Here is a 22544-nt window from a genome sequence, read left to right on the forward strand (position 1 = left end):
GCTGGTTGTGTGTGTTTTCTTTCCTAGTTCAACATGTTTAAACCATTATTAGTGGTGGAAGAAGTATTTGTATCCTTTATTTAAAGCAGCTATAATCAATATTTTATAAGAATGTATCAAATTGTACCACAATATTAATGTAAATATACTCCATTACAAGTAAAAGTCCTGCATTGAAAGTCATAGGTAAAAGTATAGAAGTACAAAAGGATCACAAGATAACTCTGAGGGCATGTACAATGATTAGTGGGGACATTGCAACAAACTTGTTATAATTTTTGGACTTTTCTCTAATATTTGCTCTTTTTGGTCAAATATTAGATCATTTTATTTCCTCCATCTTGTGAAGGGCTCATTGCATGGGGGAATATGGTCTCAAAAACATATAAAATGCAAGTCTCATTCAAAAACAATCCAAGGCACATAGGGTCTGTGCAAAAAATGAAAAAAAGGAAAATGCCTTTATTTTACATACATATACATATGTATTAAAATGACCAATCAAGGTCATTGTCAGCAGTAGCTTGCACACCTGAAGTATCCAAAGAGTACCTGTATGTGATCACCACAAAGACCAGCTGCACTTCTACTCTATTGTCTTCACATTGGACAATTTAACCACTTTGGGCCTTAAACAGTTATTTACATGTGAATGAAACCATCCAGCACTCATATACCTCTGGAATGTGACAAGAGAGTAGAAATAGCTTTCAGTCTAATACAATGCATTGTATTTTATAAGCTTACCATATGATTTAAATGTAGACTTTTAATATGAAAGTAAGTAGTAGCTACAGCTGTCAGATAAATGAAGAGGAGTAAAAGGTAAAGAACAGTTCACTCTGATATGTAGTGGCGTAGGAGTATAAGGTAGCACAATTGCAATCCAAAGTGAACTAGTTAATGTACTCAGTTACTTTCCACCACTGGCTATTATTATTAGACATTTTATTCGTCACTTTTAAGACACAATGATATGTAAATGATTTTGGATCTCTAGCAAAACATAAAACATGTTACACATTTCTAAGATATCACAACTCAATGCACTGAGCAGACGCTCTCAGTCCTCAGATGGCGGCTACGATCAGCCCACTTTCCTGGACACTTCAGGGCAAGTCTCAGGGAATTAAGCCTCAGCTGTTTGATGGCTGTGAGAAGCCCCAAATATTACTACTTAGTAATTCATGACACACATAAGCTGCTTCTATGAGCCTCTGAGGTGGTATGAGATCCTGGCCTAATTTATTCCAAACTTCGTAAAGTGTTAGCTCTCAGTTTGTTTGCCTGCTTGTTTGGATTTGTACAACTATTGCCAGCTTCCACTTTGCCTCAAACAAAGCAATAAGAAACAGACTCTGTTTTGTTTTTGTTGGGAGGAGTTATTGGAAGTATAAATCCGTGGCAGGCAGGAGTCCACAATCCCTTATGTACTGGTCTTGTAACTGCGTACACAAGCATGCATATGTACACATAAGTGCACACACACACACACACACACACACACACCTACGCTTGTTGAGCTGAGGCCCCCAACTTAACTCTGTGTCCTGCTGTGCTGCACTGAGGTGTCGAAGTTGAAAAGCTTTTGCTGCACGTACCGCCGCTTCAAAATAACACATTTACACACAAACTCTGTCGCGCACACAGTCTCACAACCACACAATCACACAACTAACATATTGTTCTCAGACCAACACAATGCATTATCTCCCCCGCAGTTGTTCCTCTCCCCATCACAACCAGGCACACGCTCTCTCCTAGTAGCTCTGTGTGTGCCGCGCGATGCTGAGAGGAGTGTAGAGTTGTCAGTCATTAATCTGCTACAGCACAGCCTGTAATCCTGATGACAGAGCAGAGCGGGCTTACAGAGAGCAGAGAGGATCTGAGCCCAGCCTGGAGTGGGGAACAAAGGAGCCAGAGAAGACTGGCTTTGAATCCATGAAGAGAAAGGAAGTGTGTGTGTGTGTGTGTGTGTGTGTGTGTGTGTGTGTGTGTGTGTGTGTGTGTGTGTGTGTGTGTGTGTGTGTGTGTGTGTGTGTGTGTGTGTGTGTGCGTGTGTGTGTGCGCGCGCTAGCGTGCACGTGTGCGTGTGTGTGTAGGGATTCTGGGGTGAGATAGGTAACTATTTTGTCAGCAATGCTGCAGTGCCATTCAAGAATGCTGGCGCACACAAAAGGGAGAAAAGCCTTAGATGGAAAGCAACCCTGGCTGGCGGTGTGTCACACTGACACATCAGGTAAATGGGCCCTGGTCATTATGGAGCTCCGGAGAGGCCTGCAGGGAACCAAAGAGAACAAACCTATTTAGAGGCCTCTTCAAAGAAACATCAAGGGTCAAAGTTGGCTCACGCAATTCGCTGCAACATCAGTCGAGGCTCGACTTAAAATGAATGAGAAAAAAATAACCATGTCTTGAGGCATCAACAACTGTGCATAATGGGCATGTGAAAACAACTACAACTGCCTCTGCATGCTGAGAGGAAGCAGCGAAGCTAATACGGCATGAGTCATTGAGCTTAGGCTGCTATAGAGATATTATGTTTCACTTTACCACATTACATCTAAAGAGGTCATTTCACAGTCAATCAGATGGAGAAGTCAGAGGTGTTGGAGACAGAACCTGTCCAGAACGTCCAGTACAGAAATAATATTATTTGAAGGCTAATGAAATAAATGATGCAACATAGTCTGTCTTTTCTCAATGCCTTAATAATGATGCCAATAAACAAACACCAAAGATGCAATGATACTTGAAAGAATTTTCTTTTCTTTGAACTGAAATAGGAGCCTCATTAGTGACCAAATAAAATAAAAAAAATATGGATTGAATGTGGACCAGGGAATCCAAATTAAAAATACACCCAAATACACACACAGAAACACACACATGCAGACACAATGCCTGGGCACATTCTCTGGCTCTGCTCTCTACATTTCAGAGGAATTACAGACAGTATTCCGGTCATATCTAGCATTCTGTGTGTGTGTGTGTGTGTGTGTGTGTGTGTGTGTGTGTGTGTGTGTGTGTGTGTGTGTGTGTGTGTGTGTGTATGTGTGTGTGTGTGTGTGTGTGTGTGTGTGTGTGTGCGCGCGCGGGCGCGCGCGCGCGCGCGTGCGTGCGTGCGTGCGTGCGTGCGTGTGTGTCACTGGGACATTGTAAATAATGAATTAAAAAGTATTTCAAGACGACCTGCCAAGTTTCTGAGTAAACTGCGATAGCCGCAGATTGGTTTAATAAAATATGAGCTAAATTTTCCCCTGCCACTGCTGTCACTGATGCAAAAATGGGCAATGAAATGTAAATACATCATGGCTGGGCTGACGAGGATACCGACACACTGCAGAGCTGCAACAACATGATCAGATGTATATGGCACACATGAAAAGAGTTCTCAAGTAGGCTGGCTAAGAAAAATATCCAGTGTCCTGAATTTGTTAATAAGTTGCATAAGTTTTGATTAGTTCTGGAAATTTTGCCTTCACAGAAAAACTTCAGACACACAGCAAACATTTTAAGAAAGAGTGGGATGATATTCGACAAGGGCCCAGACCAGAGATGTTGGAGGAGGTTCAGAAGAATCAGAAGAACATCCCAAATGTATATTGTTTGGCCTTCACAAGAACATCAACATCAACATAGGAGCTGAGCTGTGAGCAAAGTTTCAACTGTGTGCTCATTCCTTCACTTTTAATGACTTGTGTTATATGTTTTTGTTACAATATGTAAATGGTAAATGGACTGCATTTATATAGTGCTTTTTTCTAGTCTGCCATCTATAGTCACATGCCAATATTAACCAATTCACACACACATTTATAATTATGCCAGTAGCTTCTCACGGATGCTGATTGGTCCGGTACACTAGTAGTTTAGACACAAACGCCCTACTTAAAGCCTGCCTGACAAAATTGATTTTTTTGTGACATGTGATTCTCACATGATCTTGTAAGAATCCAGCTGCCGTGCAAGGTAGGCCTAAACATATTCATACCATAATGGTAGAGGCTGCCATGCAAGGTGCCAACCTGCTCATCAAGAGCAGTTAGGGGTCCAGTGTGTTAATGTGAGCAGCGTCATGGTGTACACTGTTTAATGCAGTTAAACTTATGGCTGTAACATGATTCTACAAGCTATACGTTGGCGAACGTGCATGGAGGTAATTTGATCATGGTTGGTTGATTTTTTTATACTTGTATACAAGTTGTATGGTCCACCTCCCAATAGAAGTGGATCAACCAGTCATTTGCTTGTAGCTGAAATTAGGCTGTGGCCCAAAAAAAACGTAGCCCCTTAATTCACTTAAATGTGGTCGACTGTTAACACAGAGGGGGTGCCAACACTTTTGCCGATCAAATACGTTGAAATACACATTACTGTTGGATAACTTTGTGACATGAACTCTGTATTTATATTGGGGTGACGTATAAAATAAAATAATTGCCAATGTGACAAATTCATGTTTCTGTTATTCAAACTGGTCTTCCTACATCCTATTTGTATCATCTCAACAATACCAGACACAACATATCCCCACTACCTTGTATTGTCTTAGGGCTGTTTTTGGTCTGCCACACATCATTTGGAGGCTACTTACAACACTTGGTGGTGAGACGTAGCGTTTTTCACTCTATATATACTCTATATACTGCACATGTAAAAGATCTGACAGTTCATAAACCAAATAAATAAAACTGTTAAAGCCACACTACGGATGACAGTAATCACAGCTTCAAAATGTTAACTACTCACCATGACATGTCATGCAGCAAAACTCATCTTGCCAAACAATGACAGTTTATAAAAATGTTTTTTTTTTTTTTTGTGAACAAAGAAGAAATAAGAGTTCATGCCTGTGCTGCCTGCAGGGCAGTCAACGTGCTCAGGAACACGTTTGACAATTATTTTCAGGGGAATGTGTCACTGTTTGAAAGGAGTTTTCTGAACATCAAAGTCAGTCTCTCTGAAGACATGTTAGATAACTTCAAAGTCTTGTGACTGCTTTGCCGAGAGGTGCTTTTCCTTTGTTTTGTTCAGTTTGTTTTTTACTCTGCTGTGGAGAAGATGACTGTGAGTGCATATTGCATCAGGAACCTGTTCTTTGGGATATACGCTTCAAGGTCCCAGTGGACATTGAACATGACTTTAAAAAATATATTGACCTTGGTATCCAAGCAAGATGCTTAGAGAGATCATTTTCATGTGGATTTTCTTCTTGGTCTTATTAATAATTTGCCATGAATTGTTACGTGATGACACAACAGACAGAATAATTATTAACATTTTAAAACTTTGATTTTCTTCAGATTTTTCTCTGGTTGCACTTTACATTTATCCTTCTAATAAGAAATGTTTAAGAGGCTATTTTCCTTGAGGCTCTCACTTTTTGTTAATCCGCAACAGAGAGCTCGCCCAAGGATCGCTGATTTTCTCTTAGATTCATGGTTCATATGAGGATCCTTGGCTGCTTGTGATGCAACTGAATTGTTATTGGCTGTGCTGCTTGCATTTACCTGCAAGTCTTCTGTAAAACATTAGCTCAGAAGTGGTCATAGCAATCAATATCCTGCTTTTTCAAACATTTCCTGATAAAAACATCTCCAGACTGTCCAAGGTTGTATCTAAGTGATATTACGTTATGGATAAATCAATTTAAAGGCATTGAAAACCTTTTGAACCATTGCAGACTGAAAGCAAGATTAATTAGTATGTTTAGAGGTGCTGGTAGGTGGATGTTGTTACCTTTGGACAGAGCCAGGCTAGCAGTTTCCCCTTGTTTCCAGTCTTTGTGCTAAGCTAAGCTAACCGGCTGCTGGCTGTAATGTGTCACTTAATATTTACCGTACACACATGAGAGTAGTGTCAACCTACTCATCTAACTTTCGCAAAATGTTGAACTATTCCTTTAATAAATAGGATAGTAAATATTTTATATTAGCAACCACCTGTATTTACAAACAGCACTTTTTTCTTAAGTTTTTTATATTACATATTTGAGTGATTGTTTTGCATCTATTTTGTCAGGCAAAAGACCAGTTGCTGCCTTATCCCTTTATTTCCCACAACATCAAATCAGCAGCAAGAGATGCCCACAACTCCTCCCAATTAATAGGGGATCCTCCAACAACATGCAATATACATCACATTATGAACCTCATCGACCTGACACACACACATAGCAGGTCTCTGGTGGCATAATTATACTGTGTGACTAATGTTGTGGCATTAATTGAAATTACTGCCACTGAAGAATTTCATTAGTAAAATAACAGTAATGTATTGTGATGACTTATGGTTATTTTCACCAGGCTAAGCCTGATGTAATGCAAAACAGGCAACAGTTCTTCTTAAATAACGCACACAGATCCTAGTAATATTTACACACTGGGACATGTTGCATCACATATCCTGGTAATTCCTAATTTCCTATCAACTCCAATCCTTTGCATTTCTCCATGTAATACAGTATTGTATTGTTTTAAATATGCACTAATAAGATACTTTGGCACTGGATGAGAAGTTCAGAATGGATTTCGCTGTAGTATGTTTCAATGTAATGAAATGAAATAGAGCTTTCCAGCTTTGTAGATGACACAAAGGATTTCATTTAGTTCACCTGCTCCTCCATCTTCTCCAGTTTCTCCTCACAATTGTCAACAGTATGCAAAACAAGTTGTTTTACCAATGTGCACTTTTCTGTGCAAGATTTTTTTTTTAAATGTAGGTGTTTTAGTTACAGATAATACTCCTAAAACATGCTAGAACTGATCATCAATCAAAGATAATGCAGTAAAAGGCCGTGCTCTTTGAAGTAAAGGTGGAAATACAATGTTATTTATTAAGTTTAAAGATTCATTGGAAGTGGTAGATTGAATATTTTGTCAAAACATGTTTGCACAACATAATAATATTTATATCAAAAGTACTATCAAGGAAAATATTACAAGTTCATTATAATGCAGCAATTTATGTAGGATTTTTGGTATACTAGCATTATTATGAAAAGCATGATAATCTATTTAATCATAATTATTATTTGCTGGATTATATGTTTTTATATAAACCAGCAAATGACATCCACAGTACTTATAGATCCTTTGACAAACTGTCAGGAATAAGAGAAGAAGTAGTAAATGCACTCCTAGAACTTGGTGCAGAAAATTATGATTGAAGAGATCTTTCATGTTTTATTGACTATATTCCTTTATGTATGTGTTTATTTATTGAAATAAGATCTGTGAGAGGTCTGTGGAAACCATATAAGAGCTAAGACAGTGTCACAGTTAAAAAGCTATATGACAGAGTGCACAGTTGCTCAGAGGGCGATCAGATTGACATTTTGGGTAATATGGCAGAGAGTTAGATGAGAATATTGATACTCCTCTTGTGAATATTAATGTAGAATTCAACAACCCACAGATTTTCAGTGTTGTCCTACACAGGTGATTTCTCAATTTACTAACTGCATGCAGTTTATCACCACCACTCAAGTCTCATCTGTGTAAAATCGCAACATTAAACATTAAGAATATCTTGATGGTATTCTTCTTACACACCATAAAGGTTTATTTTCTGATTGCTACAGATTGACCCAGTTAAAGCATTGAATCTTTAAATGCAGAAATGTTGCTTCACAAAGAACAGACTGCTGTGGTGCCAAGGGAAAAGGCATTTGGCCAAATAATAATACTACAAAAACATCCATTGCCTCAAAGGAAATATTACTTGTTAAATGTTATGTGTTTTTCACTGAAAACACACAGGCCATATATACAATCAGTTTAGACAGTGACTCCTCTCCACAGATGATTTGTCCAGGAGCAAAGAATTGACTGAAATAACCATCACATGTTATGAGGTTAAAAACATGAATGTTATAATGGTATTATAGCTGAAATACTTCAATACTGAGTACACCTGCATATTGAAATACAATTATAATACAGATATAATAAAAATATGAGTCTATTTGACCTTTTAATGCTAATGCTGTGTTCTAATCAGTGGTAGAAGACATACTCAGATGTTTTACTTAAGTAAAAGTGTTAATACAACCGTCTGAAAATACTCCATTACAAAGTCCTACTTTCAAAATCAAGTAGAAGTACAGAAGTATTAATTACCAAAATGTACATATGTATGTATGTTGGGCCTGAAACAGTTATTTAAATGAAACCATCAGAGAAATTTAGATAGGAAATGTCCTTTTGGGGGCCATGCTAACAACTCATAGACTTCTAAATCAAGGGGCCTCAACTAGACATGGCTCTTTTTGTGCCGGGTCACAATATGAAAACCACTCATTTAATCTTTAACAATGTGTTGCATTTTATAAGATCTTCATGTTTTTTAATATCAAATCTTAATCTGAACTACAGCTACATCTCTTAAATAGAGGTAGTGGAGTCAAAATTACAATAATCGCCTCTGAAATGTGGAGTAGCTAGCCCAGTGGAAGTACAGTAAGTATAACATAAAATGGGAAATATCCAAGTAAAGTACAAGTACTTTAAAACTGTACTTAAGTAGGCCTATAGTACTGGGAATAAGTACATGTATTTAGTTACTTTCCACTATTGGTTCTAATGAAAACATGTTAATGCAACTGCTTTCCATTTCTGTGTTTAGGAATACAAATAATTTGTAAAATGTTGTTGATGGGAAACGTAGGTCTACACCACTGACTCTATCACTATGTCACTATGCCATAGTCCTATAGAAAACGCTTTTTTAAAATCATTTATAATAATGTAGCCTATTTATTGTATGCTGCTTTGTCAATTTAAATGCTTATTAAATTATTGAGGCCTATAATGATGACAGTTTATTGTAATTTGCAGTTTCTATTAGACAGTTCACATTTTTTTCTGTGGCCACATCTTAACCATGCACATGTTTTACTGTAGGCTATAATGGCAACTAATGAGGAAAAACAAGGATTATTTCATCAACACGACAACGTGCAGACGAAGCTGCATCATAAGGGCATTTTGGGCTGCAACTAATCCTCATAAAGAAATACACTACAGGTGATCCCTGGCTCCCATATTGAATCAGTAAATCGATGCTTGTTTCCAGTGAATGAAAGTCAAGTCTTGACAACTTCAGCCGTCAAAGATCCTTCCGTTCATGCATAACATCCCATGAAGCAGTTTTTTTTTTTGCGACAGTGGACTTCCATTTCGCCAATGAGAAACACGTTCCGCAGGAGAGACGACGCATGAAACACCTGGTGCCTCACTCTAATTAGAGGAAGCCTCTTCATCTCTGCAGTCATGCGGTTCTTAGCGATGTGGATGGGAATTCTGCTTCAGTTTTGTCATGCAACGATTTACACCAACGACTGGGCGATAAGAATAAGAGGGGACAGTGAGTCTGTCAACAGGATAGCAGAGAAATATGGATTTACTAATATGGGTCAGGTAAGTGTGATGCCACATACAGCACTGTAGCCTATATAAGAAGCACCAGACAGGGACACACCGAGCATTTGCAGTCTTCATCTTAATTGTTGTTTAGTTTCTTTTGAAGTATTTAATTCCTCAGTCGGTCACTGTTAATGTAAGTGTGTAGGGAAGCTCAAAGTGTAGGCCTCTCAGTCAACGAGCTTCAAGTTAGGCCTCAGCCCTAATGGCACAGACACATCTAGACAGAAGCCAGTCAACAGTATGAGGACTGTTGCTAAATATTGTCTTACACTGTTAAAAAGAATAATCTCTAACTGACCACTATAATTGATATAGGTTTAATCAGAGAAATCAATAAGTTAATAGTGCCCCGTTTAGCCAATGATCAGACTGTCAGATCTGCAATGTCTTATAAAACAATATTTCAAAGTAAGGGTAATATATTGCAAATATCCAACTGGAGTAGTATGGTATTATATTGGAGATTAAGTGTACCAAATTGAATTGCAATTCACTGTCTGTCATAAACTAGTAATTTTTAATTTCTGCACACTATAATATAATATTTTATTTCATATTTTATTTGTTATATGTGATCAATATAATAAACTTGCACTAATATGTCTTAGATTGTCTTTATTTTACTTGTGTTATTTCTTTTTTAAACATAATTATGAGCATTGTTGGAGAGAGCCTGAGACCAATGAATTTTATTGACTGCTTCTGTAATTATTGTGCATTTGATTATAAATAACTTGAAACTTGAAAGAGTTAAGAAAATCATGATCATATTATTAGTAATTTATATAGCTATCTTAGATGATTATGTTTCAATGATTAAAAAAAGGTAATAGCCTAACTGGTAGAAGTATAACTAAACTGTTACTGCAGAACATTTACATATTAGTTTAGTCATAGGGACTGAAAGTTTTTACTTTTGAGGAGTCCTGGAGAACTTTTTATATCAGAAGTCAGCAGCTGCTCATCTACATTACAAGCCTGCCGGGATGTTTGTCGTCAGTGTGAGAAGGATACCAAGCTGCCGAAAAAACCAAACACATTTTGTTCTCTTACCTCTTGCTTTCATTTCATTATTCCAACCCCAACCATATAATTTTAATTATCCGAGCAGTTAAACCTCAAAGAAGCAGCAGTTTATTGCCATCTCAATCAAGGTTGCAAAGAATTTGTCAGAACTCATTTACACAAAAGAATAAAAAAAAAAAAATCAATCAGACCAGAGATGTCAATACACCCACAGAATGACCAAATAAAAACTAAATCAATACATAATAAAGCAAATAAATAAAACAGAGCGAGGCCAGGCCCATAAAATTCAACACATGTACTCCCTGGGTATAGGTACTGTAATGAAAGTTGCAGTTCTTGGGTCCATGTTTCACTACAGGTGATATGAACCAGGACAACCCTTTGATACTTAGCTTCATATAGCTGAGGGCAGAAGTCAAAAGCAAATTTCACAACTGAACCATTGGCCAATAAATACGGATTAGGACTATAATGTATTCTTGTCAGTCACAGAACATAGCCAACCCATGACACTTACTTTATATTAAACATACATTACCCAGAGCTCCTTTTCTTATATATTAAAAGAAATCTATCTGTTTACTTCATGGCATTATAGAGACACACACATGAGCAGCAGTGTGGATGGTGTCTTGTGGCTCAGGTTGCCGTTGCCTGAAAAACTATCACTGGTGTAAGGTAGCTGCCTTAATGAAACACACCAGAGGCAGTTTCATAATTTAACAGCTGTTTAGTATAGGGACAGAGCAGGATGGGCAACACACCTTCACCTGAAAACAAATTAATTTAGAGGATTTGATGTCTGTGTCACCAGATTGGAGACCTGAAAAGTTATTACAGTTTTCGCCACCACGAGACGCCGAAGAGGTCCATTGTGTCCAACAAAGAGGTGTCTGTTAGCGTCGCCAACGAGACCAAGGTATAGTAATGGGATATGAGGAGACTCTGCTAGATTATTAATTAGCAGCATGTCCCCTTCCTATCTCCAAACACATGAGCACACACATTCATGTACTAGCCCTTTCTACACACACATGTATGTTACTCAAACTGCCTGTTTGAAACACCCATCACCTCCTGGTTAAACTTTGACCCATCTACTAGATCGGCAAGTACCAAGTCTATGCACCAGTCCGATTCCACGTAATTTAGCCCACAGTTTTTTTTACTTTTACTTTGAAGTAGTTTATTTATGCTATCGTTCCGTTATAACTGACTGTCAAACTAGATAATAAAAGAAAGTTCTATGAATTTCATTCTCTATATGCATTTGTTCATGTTTTACAAAGGGTTTAGCCAGGCCATACAACAATGATAGCAATCATATCACATCCATTCAGGATTAGTAGTATACAGGTATTAAAAAATTATAAATAAATATAATTTACACACTGGTATTGGATCAGTACTCTGTATCGGCTGACACTCAAGTTCAGGTATCTGTATCAGGAAGGAAAAATGCTATTGGAAAATCTCTACTATCTATAACTAAAGTTGAAAGCGTAGTTTTCCAGTTCAATTGACCTTTTGCTAAACCCCTCTTATTTAAACGGAGCAGCCAAACGGGGTTATATTAAAACAAAATATCTGATCTACAGCCATGCTACAGTATTCTTAGAGCTAATGCAACAGCTGCTGATGTTTAGCAGGTATAATGCTTACCATGTTGACCATCTTAGTTTAGCATGTTAGCACGCTAACATTTGCAAATAACACTAAACCCAAAGAACAGATGAGGCTAATAGGAATTATTAAATTGTGCAGGTTTTTGGTAATAAACCATAGTATTGGACAAATTAAAAGATTGACCTGATGATGGTGGTAGATAAAAAGTTAAGTGATCACCAAAATTGGTACAATTCATCCTGAGGGGCTGGACCAATGTCATGGCAATCCATCCGCTCGTTGCTGAGATATTTCAGTCTCGACTAAAGTGGTGGACTTACAAACCAACTCAGACTAAGCCACGCAGCTATACTTGTCTACATCTGTACAAGTGCCCTGTGTGTTCCTTTTAAGGTGGAATGGCTCCAACAGCAGGTGGTCCAGAGAAGAGCAAAGAGGAACTCCAGAGCAAGTCACATCTACTCCATTGACATGAAGACCAAACACCTTCCCACTGCTCATCCTCAGTCCAACCGCACCCAGATGCTGCTCTATAATGACTCAATGTGGAACAGCCTGTGGTACATTGTGAGTCAGATTTTTTTTTTGTTCCTTTTACTGAGCTAAAGTCTGAAACCCAGACAGACAGAGCCTAGAATAGACCCTGATTTATTCTTTACTCCCAGGGGCTAAATTGAATGTCCCACTATTTGCTCCACAGCACTGCAGTGATGAGTCCAAAGGCTGCCAGTCTCGTATGAACATTGCACGGGCCTGGAGGAGAGGGTATACTGGGAAGGGTGTGGTGGTGTCTGTCCTAGATGATGGCATTGAGACAGAGCATCCAGATCTGAAGCCAAATTATGTAAGTGCCCTGGGATGGGACGCTGTTCTCAGGAAGGGGACATTAATCATAAGCAATTTGGCAGAGCTCTTAGTGTAAAAGCACAGAGCTGAGACAGATATTGCAGGCAAAGCTTTTGGGCCAAAGGTTTGGATAGGCCAGCCAAGAGTATAGGAATGGACATTAAATGTCTGATCCACTTAACTGTCGAGTGGACTGGTGAATAATGGTCTTTGTGATTTGTCTGATGAAACAGAGACAGACAGCTACCGGCATCTCATAATGTGCTGCTACTTACTATCCATCTGATGCAGGATCCACTCGCCAGTTATGATGTGAACGGACAAGACGAAGACCCTTCTCCGAATTATTCCAACGATGCGTTTAACTAGTGAGTACTTCTTATTCCTAGATTTCTTTTTGCACCCGTTTTGCAGTTTCCTCTCCCTGTTATAATTCCAACAATTTAATTAATGCACGCTTTTCTTTCCATTTTTCAGTAATAACATGCATATATGGATATGCAAATCCCCCAGTCTATATTCTGTCTTCTCACTGGTTTGATGTAACGGAAATAGCCCGTCTTCTCCTCATGCATATGCATCTAACCTCATGTTCTGATGTTCTCCTCCTTTCTCTGAAGCCATGGGACACAGTGTGCAGGGATGGTTGCTGCCTCTGCAAATAACTCTCAATGCACGGTTGGAGTCTCTTTCCACGCACGAATAGGCGGTGAGTCCAAGTGATGGCATGAAACTGGAATGCAGAAGGACTTCTGGAGGTGCACGTTTTTGTATATAATAGATTCAAACATTATCTTTACCTGTAGGCATCCGTATGCTGGATGGAGATGTGACAGACATGGTGGAGGCCCAATCACTGTGCTTCAGACTACAGTATATTGATATCTACTTAGCCAGCTGGGGGCCAGAAGATGACGGGGCCACTTTGGAGGGACCCGGGCCTCTAACTCGTCTTGCTTTACAGAATGGCATCAAAACAGTGAGAGAAAGAGAGAGTTTGTGTATGAAAAAGACTTGGCTACATGTGGTTGTTTATGTCTGTGTCCTACTTGCCGCTGTATATTTACTTCAAGGGTGTATCTTTTTCTCATAATCAATGTTTGAATATCATTGATAAATGAATCACCTCTGTCTGCTTCCCCAAATAATCTCAGGGCCGGCACGGGAGGGGCTCTGTTTTTGTCTGGGCGTCAGGGAACGGAGGGCGAAGAGGTGACCACTGCTCCTGTGACGGCTACAGCAGCAGTATCTACACTATCTCTATCAGCAGCAGCACTTGGCGTGGAAGCCAGCCAGATTACCTGGAGCAGTGCGCCTCCACACTTGCGACAACTTACACTGGTGGGGGGACAGAGGAGATGGTGAGTAGAGGCTGTGAGTTGCATAAGAAAGATCTTCAGTGTGATTGTTCAGTACCAAAAGATGGTAAGAGGCCGTGATGTGCTGAGCTGAATCTTTATGGGTAATGAAAGCATTGTGCTGTGTATGTACCCAGATTTTTTTTTAAAAGAAGCATTTTCTTACTTGAGAAAAATCCCCCCCATATTTAAAATTGTCTACATTACTAGATATCACTTGAGGTAAGTGTGTTTTATTTTATATTTTAAATGCAGCAACATAATGTTTAAGACATTTCCTGTAAAATAGTATTCATAAGGAATTATAAGGACAGTGTTCAACAGCTAAATGTCCAATTTGATAATTCCATTTGAATCCATTTGAATTGCTACTGCAACCTGGAGAGTCTGTGCACAGCAAATGTGAACATGCTAAAAATGATGTTGATAATACATAAAAATAGTATTTACTTGGTTTTATATGGAGCTTTTCCCTCAAGGGCATTCATGTTCTTCTTTGGAATCTTTATAAAGTTACATTGTTCTTTTCAGCAAACTTGTTGGAAGGTTTTCTGAAATGTGGACTTGTCATGGAATATGAAATGGCTAAATCTATTGACATTACACCTGTAACTCCAAATAATGACAGTTACAGTTGTGATGTAATGAAAGAATGAGAACATAAAAGTACTGTGGGTCAAGTCTACCCATCCAAGAACAACTTGAACAACACCTGTCAATCAGCAAAAACGCCCCAGACATACTCTCTATGAACTTTCTTTCTGGTAGAACACTAACTTTGAAATTTGCAAGACACAACAAGAAGTGAAATTAGCTAGTTTGACCCTGTTTTTATAGGGTCAGTAATCTCATGTGGAATGTGGAATTTTCCCATTCACTTCAACAGATGCAGTATTTTTTTGAGCCTTTAGTTCATTTGCACTAAAAGCCATAAGAGGAGCTGCATTGTAAGGCAGTTGTAGTGTGTCTAATTATACAGTAGGAACCTTCTGTAAAAATCCTGGAAGCCACATACTCAGGAGGCCTTTTTTTGCCTGGTTGATTGGCAGTAGTCTTTGTTTTGCATTGCAACCGACCAGGGAAGATGGACCGTAATTATACAGTGCAATTATGTGTACTGTAGGTGCGAGGTTTTTGTAAAACATATGCATAAAAAAGGAACCCCTGCACATTGACACATTTATTTAAAGGGGCTATACTTGACATTCAGAACATTGATATAGCAGCAAACAAATATTTGCCATGTAAAGATATAGTGGAGTAATGGCGTCCTGAGCAGAGAAAGATGTCACATTCACATATTGGGGAACGAACAGTCTGTGAGAGCCGTGTGGAGGCAATCCCAGCCTGCTGTTTTTTCTTCTTCAATATTTTAGGTACATATTTTTAATGTTCTCTATTTAAATACATTTGGAGTCAGAGAGCAGAAAATGGCACATACTTCTCTCTCTCCATGTAATTTGCAGGGTTCATGGGTTAATCAAGGTTGGGTGGCTGATTAGAGTAAATTGGGTGAACACTGAGAGCTGCTCCTCTAGCTTACTGAGGGCTTTTCCTTCTGCAGAATGTCTTTGTTAGGACACCTGACAACATGCCAAAAGCAAAATCATGCATTCAATTTAACGGGGCTGCCTTCAGCAGAGACGAGATGGAAGAACAGGAGCGGGTGTTACGTGTCTTATAATACATCCATGAATGGAAGTGGATGGCTAGCAGAAACAAATCTCCTTGAGCAGAAATGGATAAAGAAAAGGGGCCTTTGAATGGCAAGTTGAGTTTCAAAGCCCTTCCAGATGGTTCTCTCCAGAAGAGTAAAGTTTTTTGCATGTACTGTCGATGTGAACTGAGGAGTACGTCCAGTTTCAAATACCACTTTAGCATTACAAACTTCAAAAATATCCCTTTTTTAATGTACATTTAGAACAGATAAAAAAAATTGATTAATTTACGATTTAATCGCGAGTTAACTGGGACACTCATACGATTAATCGCGATTAAAAGGTTTAATCGATTGACAGCCCTACAATATATATACATATACGATGTATGACATTTTAATATAATAAAATTTTATAAAATAACCAGTCAAATCTACAGGAAGTACTTAATGGCACTGAGGCAAAAATCCTGTAAATTCAGTATTGCCATTGTTTTGCGTCAATGATCTAATACATATAATACATTTACACGGTATTATTAACACGGTAGTAGTTAATTTAAAAAAAAATCCGGCTCCTCTGGCTCCACCTACAGCCTGCAGTGCGATTTGCAAAAATCCACCGCTCCCTGTTCATTAACACCAATCAGGGTGTCTAACTGCGTGTCAATCATTGCTCATGCACACACATTCATCCTCCCTCATAGGGGGAGGGGCTTAGGAGACAGTTTGGGCTTTAGAAGAAAGGGGGGAGGGACTGAGAAGTTGTCGATGTTCAAATTATTTGGCTAAGTCCTGGATCTTCACAATCCTACCTACAGCACCTTTTAAATGTTGAAAAGCTAAAAAGATCTGGTGTCCTGGACAGATAACGTTGGGTCCACAGCAGAGCTGCAGTTGGGCTAAATCAGAGACGTCGCTCTCCTCCTCCATGGCTGCAGGCATCATCGCTCTCACTTTGGAAGCCAAGTAAGCAGCTCTCCCACATACATACACAAAACCCATACATGCAGGCACCGTTAATTGGTTTGATCAGGTGATGAGAGTATGTTTTTTCTCTGACCTTTTCTCAGCCCTTTACTAACCTGGAGGGATGTGCAGCACATTATTGCCCGAACATCAAAACCTCATCAACTTCTTGCTCCTGACTGGCGCGTTAATGGAGCCGGATACAAAGGTATTCCCATTAGACGTCTGCTAAATTTATAATTCCACACAGTTTTTTTTCTTCAGTATTTGCAAAGTAGTTTGAAGAAAATTAATAATTACATGATGTATTTTGAATCCTCTCAAAACTTATAATAAAGAAGATGAGCAAAGAAGCTTGATAAGCATATTTCGGTAAATGTTCTCTCAGCTCTTTTTAGGGAAACTATCAAGCAGCGAGCAAACAAACTAATGAGATACTGTGAGCAGAGGAGTAATAAACGCCTACAAAGTCCCTGGAGTGCGTGATGTTTTTTATAAGCTACAGCGCCGTGTGTGTGTGTGTGTGTGTGTGTGTGTGTGTGTGTGTGTGTGTGTGTGTGTGTGTGTGTGTGTGTGTGTGTGTGTGTGTGTGTGTGTGTGTGTGTGTGTGTGTGTGTGTGTGTGTGTGTGTGTGTGTCAGTGAGCCACCTGTATGGCTTTGGCCTGCTGGATGCTGAGAGCATGGTGAACGAGGCCAAGCATTGGAAACAAGCCCCCTCACAGCATGAGTGTGTGGAGGAGACGCCCATCCAGCTGAGCAGGTATCGCACCAACTGCACTGCAAGACATCTTTGCTTTGAGTCAGGGCTTCCCTTGATTCCTCCTCTTTTATCACACTTTATCTATTTCTGTCTCAGTTCTCACATGGATTTCTCTTGCATTGATTCTCGCACATTTTTTATTTTTACTGCTCCTTTCCTTGTAACTTTGTCTTGTGCTTCTTGTTTTCTGTCTCCTCTTTTATCTCTGCCACTCTCTATGTGTCTTCATTCTTTTCCCATCTCCGTCTTATGACAGAACTATTCATCCAGGCTCGGCGCTGACATCTGTGTATGAGAGTACGGGCTGCTCCAGCAAGCCCCAGCAGCACGTTGTTTATGTGGAGCATGTCGTCGTCCGTGTAACCATCACTCACAGTCGTCGTGGCGACCTTTCCATTACGCTCATGTCACCTTCAGGCACTGTGTCGCAGCTGCTAGCTAACAGGTAACTAAGATCAAAGCTCAATCAGCTCGATGGTGTTTTAAGCCCCCAACGTCTCCTTCCAGGCAGCGCTGCAACCGTTGACTTCAAGGCACTTAACCCTAACCTTAACCCTAACCATAACCATTGCCTAATCCTAGAGCCTTCCAGGCAGCGCTGCCTGGAAGGAGACGTTGGGGGATTAAAACACTGATAAACGCTCAATCACGGACAGTATGTGTGGCAAATACATCATCACCCTCTCCCTATAGCTTCACCCCATGGTTTCTACATGCATTAATGTATGGGCAATACCTTCTTTTTTTAAAGCAGAGCATATAACTGTTCAAAGCACACCATAATTCTCCACAGTTAAATTCTTCAGTTTGACACCTTGTCAAATTATGGGGGGAAATTGATTTTGGCAAACACTACTGGAACATAGCAGGAGAATTGCTCATATGGTGTTTCAGGGAACAGGTTTCTGAGAAAGATGGGCAAAATGAATATCTTGAAAACTGTAATGCCAAAAATACAACAACAGGACAGACACAAGTGTTGATAACGCTAGATTTAAAACGCACTGGGGGAAAAGTAAAATATGTGCATTTTTCAAGTACTCTATTTGAAGCTGATCTAATCAATATTTTTATATTAACGATGGATATAGTAGTAGTGGTACTGTAGTAGTAGATGTAATGGTAGCAGCAGTACTAGTGGAATTAGCAGCAGCAGCCCCAATTGTAGCAGTAGTAAATTAGCAGCCGTAGTAGTAGTAGTAGTAGTAGTAGTAGTAGTAGTAGTAGTAGTAGTAGTAGTAGTGTTTCGTGGTGTTGGTAGTATTATCATGAATATGTACAGTAATGTTTTGCTGTAGGCCTTTTGACGCCTCCACCGAGGGATTTCAGAACTGGGATTTCATGACAACTCACAGCTGGGGGGAGCAGGCAGCAGGGGAATGGACTTTGAAAATCCAGGATACTTCCTCTCAGAAGAGAGACAACACTGAACTAGGTCTGCTCTTCCTCTTTGTAACATCACAGTATTATGAAACAGACATTAAAGTTTAACTAGAATAGCAGCTAAAATACAGCGCAGGCCTCCTGGGACAGGCCTCTTATTTTGCTCTCTTCCTGTTTCTCTGTTGTTATTAAATAGGGATGCTAAAGGAGTGGTCCCTGGTGATTTATGGCACCGCAGAGCAGCCATATCCCAGGCATCGTGAGCGAGCACGATCGGCTGAGATGCCAATGGATGGTGACCTCACTGAAGAATACAGCGGTGAGTCGTACTCAGCTGATATTAAGTTGTCCCTTGTTCTAGCTCAGACCTCTCAGACAGCAGCTAGTTTAGTTTATGTTGGTTAGGTAGTTTTAAAAAAAAAAATGTATATATGGAACTACAGTATATCAGCAATCTAAATAACCTCTCTGTTGTTTCTATGACTGTGCAGTGACTTTGCGAGCATTTGCCCTTCCAGGACCCTGCGACCCAGAATGCAGTGACGATGGTTGTGAGGGGCCCAGCCCACAGCAGTGTGTTACGTGTTTACACTTTTATCTCAAGTTCAAGAACAACACAAGGTTAGCATGAGTACAGTTTGTAGATCCAGAATGCAGTGTACAGTATGTGGTGATGCTGCTGCAGAGCATATGGCTCACACATACAGTATTGCAAAGGTAAATAAGCAGCTACTATTTAGTCCACGTGTTTATACATTATTCCAAATTCTTAAGTGACCATGATTTCACATTATGATGGTGAAAATGAACCCAGACTGTCATTCACTCCCACTCATTTAGAGAATGACACCTCGTGTCCTCTATGTGCTTTGGTCCGTGTTGGTCCAATAGGATGTGCGTATCAGAGTGTCCCAGGGGATTCTGGGGCGACCGCCGGCGTTGTAAGAGGTGCTACTCCCCCTGCGAGAGCTGCACTGGGAGTCGTAGTGACCAGTGCACTTCCTGTCAACCTGGTCATCACCTGACTGAGGGGGCCAATACCTGCACAGCCGCCTGTGGGGACAACTTCTACCTTGACCACGGTTGGATTTTTGGCCTTAAAACTGCTATTATGAATTGTGTTTTGTTGCATATTTTGTAATTATACTTAAGAATTTAGAAATAACCTCCTCCAGTGAACCTTTTAAGGATCCATGGTTTACCAAAGAGCTGCAGACAGTTGCATATGAGCCTGCTAATGAATAGTCAGTTGATGTAACTGCAGTTGAGGGGTGTGTGAGTAAGATTGATTAATCGCTCTGATGTGTATTCCATGTGTATTGTTTGATTTCCCCACAGATGCAAATATGTGCAGAAAGTGCAGTGAGAACTGCTTGAAGTGCACCTCCTACAGCATCTGCAAAGAATGCAAACCAGACACAAGGTGAGATAAATTCTCTGATGGTGCTTGAATTAACTGCTCGCTGGTAATCACTGCTCTTTTTCTTCCAGCCACTGAGAATACTGATTGTCCTTGTGCACACACACTCTGCAGCATCATAACAATTAGAAAAAGCTACAATGTTTTTAACTCTGTACTCAAAAGAATGTTACCCTTTCCTTTTCCATACACAGCTCCAAAAGATTCATCATTTATCATGATTCCATTTTTGCAGTATTGTCACAAGAAAACAAAACGTCCCTGTCAAATGTAACCTTATTTTTGAGCTAGAAGTTTCCAGAATACTGTGCTAACTGACTCAGTTCTTTGAGTACTTGTGGTGGTGTGCTGTGGGTTGGAAAACTGAGTCTGCAGTCTAAAGGCAATGAATCATCTTCATGGTGTCTCATGATTGGTTGTGTGTGTCACGGTGCCACATGCTCTATCCGCCCTCTCCAGTCTGCAGGGAAATCGGTGCCAGCAGAGCTGCGTGGCAGGATTTTACCTCGACAAGCAGGAAGGCACATGCAAGCCCTGTCATAAGGCCTGTGCTACCTGTGCAGGTGAGAGCACAGGTCAAGAGTAATCAACTGCATACAAACTTTAAATGTCATTAAAATGCATGACGTGGAATTGTTTGCAGTACTCTTCTGTGTCTTTCTATCATTTAAAAACATTTTTGTTTCTGCAACATCAGGTGCAGGTGTTGCGGCATGCAACCAATGTGCAGAGGGCTACTTGATGGAGGAGTGGAGGTGCGTGCCCTCCTGCAGTGCTGGCTTCTATGCCACAGAACCAAACCCAGAGATAGCTGATGGGCACAGGATATGTAGGAGGTGAGCTCACTGGTGTGTGTTCAGGTGTGGGTGGTTTGTTTATCTGCTGATTGCAGGCCTTATTCTGGTGGCTGGCTTCTGTGTGTTTGTGCTCATTCTCATGCTGTTTGTAGTTGTGTGCCTATATGGGCTTTTTTCCCTCTGTTTTTTTGTGGTCAGTATGTGTGTCTGTGTGCGCATGTGTTCAGTGTCTGTGCTCTCCTCCTCAGGTGTGACGCCAGCTGTCTCACCTGTGTGGGGCCGAGCCAGAGGAACTGCAGCAGCTGTTCCAGCGGTCACAGCCTGCTGGAGGGAGCGTGTGTTGTTAACACTGAGTGCACAGACGGTCAGTCAACCATCTTCTTCCTCTATTACGTGTTGGCTTTACTGCTGCTAGATACATAGAAAGCAACCTTAACATATTTAGTTCTTACTTCTTTAACTTCTCAAATACAACTATTTCCTTTAACTAAATTAATTTAATATGTTCACAACTGCTGCTAATGTTTAATGAGATTATAAAGGCTATTTTATGGACATTTTATATCTATAAGTATGTATTTACAGTGTGGTAAATGTATACATGTGTAATGATTACTCTTAATTCTGAGTCATATGAGTCAGCATTGTTCTTTTGGTGCATGTCTATCAGAAGAGTACCAGGACAGTAACGGACAGTGCCACACGTGTGATGCAACGTGTCTGAAGTGCACAGGGCCACAAAGAGAAGACTGCATCAGCTGTGCTTCTTCACGGTGAGTTAGTCTTTAGATTCAGGGTCAGAGGGGAAATTGATACATGTCACTGTTTCTTGAATACAAAATGGCACTTCACCATGATGTGGAGGATCAAATAATACTAGAAAATGCATTTCCTGCAGAAAAGACTTGTGAATGCTGATGTGAACTGGATTGCTGGCATAATTGCGTAAGAAGAAGGTGAAGAAGTGAGAATAGTTGGAAAAGTGGGAAAGGTTTAATTAGAATGAATTTAATTGAAATGTTTAATAATAATAATAATAATAATAATAATAATAATAATACAAAATAATAATGTATTGAACAAAAGTGGAATATTAAGTTTTTTTTTAAAAGATGTCGCTACACTAAAATGCTGGTTAAAATGTGTAAGAAGGTGAAGTTGTAGGGAAAAGTGGAAATGGTTCTAATAAGTCGAATAATACCAATGTTGCATGAAAGTTTTTTATAAAAGCTGATGCTAAACTGAATTGCCGGCTTTAATTTGGATGAAG

General features: G+C 39.7%; 1 protein-coding gene across 1 annotated transcript in view; it reads left to right on the forward strand.

The window, feature by feature from the left end:
* Positions 1–9020: 9020 nt before the first annotated feature.
* pcsk5a (proprotein convertase subtilisin/kexin type 5a) overlaps positions 9021–22544 on the forward strand; it is a 35204-nt gene continuing 21680 nt past the window's right edge. Inside the window, exons 1-21 of the mRNA XM_031317623.2 lie at positions 9021–9422; positions 11272–11376; positions 12477–12650; positions 12784–12927; positions 13221–13297; positions 13550–13638; positions 13736–13908; positions 14084–14290; positions 16813–16913; positions 17018–17121; positions 17554–17674; positions 17931–18119; positions 18973–19109; positions 19254–19376; positions 19576–19678; positions 19949–20139; positions 20396–20480; positions 20937–21040; positions 21175–21313; positions 21523–21638; positions 21945–22047. Coding sequence (XP_031173483.1) covers positions 9276–9422; positions 11272–11376; positions 12477–12650; positions 12784–12927; positions 13221–13297; positions 13550–13638; positions 13736–13908; positions 14084–14290; positions 16813–16913; positions 17018–17121; positions 17554–17674; positions 17931–18119; positions 18973–19109; positions 19254–19376; positions 19576–19678; positions 19949–20139; positions 20396–20480; positions 20937–21040; positions 21175–21313; positions 21523–21638; positions 21945–22047 — 2732 coding nt within the window. The 5' untranslated portion in view covers positions 9021–9275. The remainder of the gene's footprint in view (positions 9423–11271; positions 11377–12476; positions 12651–12783; positions 12928–13220; positions 13298–13549; positions 13639–13735; positions 13909–14083; positions 14291–16812; positions 16914–17017; positions 17122–17553; positions 17675–17930; positions 18120–18972; positions 19110–19253; positions 19377–19575; positions 19679–19948; positions 20140–20395; positions 20481–20936; positions 21041–21174; positions 21314–21522; positions 21639–21944; positions 22048–22544) is intronic.

The sequence above is a fragment of the Sander lucioperca genome, chromosome 14, assembly GCF_008315115.2.
Source record: "Sander lucioperca isolate FBNREF2018 chromosome 14, SLUC_FBN_1.2, whole genome shotgun sequence".
In the NCBI taxonomy this organism is placed as follows: Eukaryota; Metazoa; Chordata; class Actinopteri; order Perciformes; family Percidae; genus Sander; species Sander lucioperca.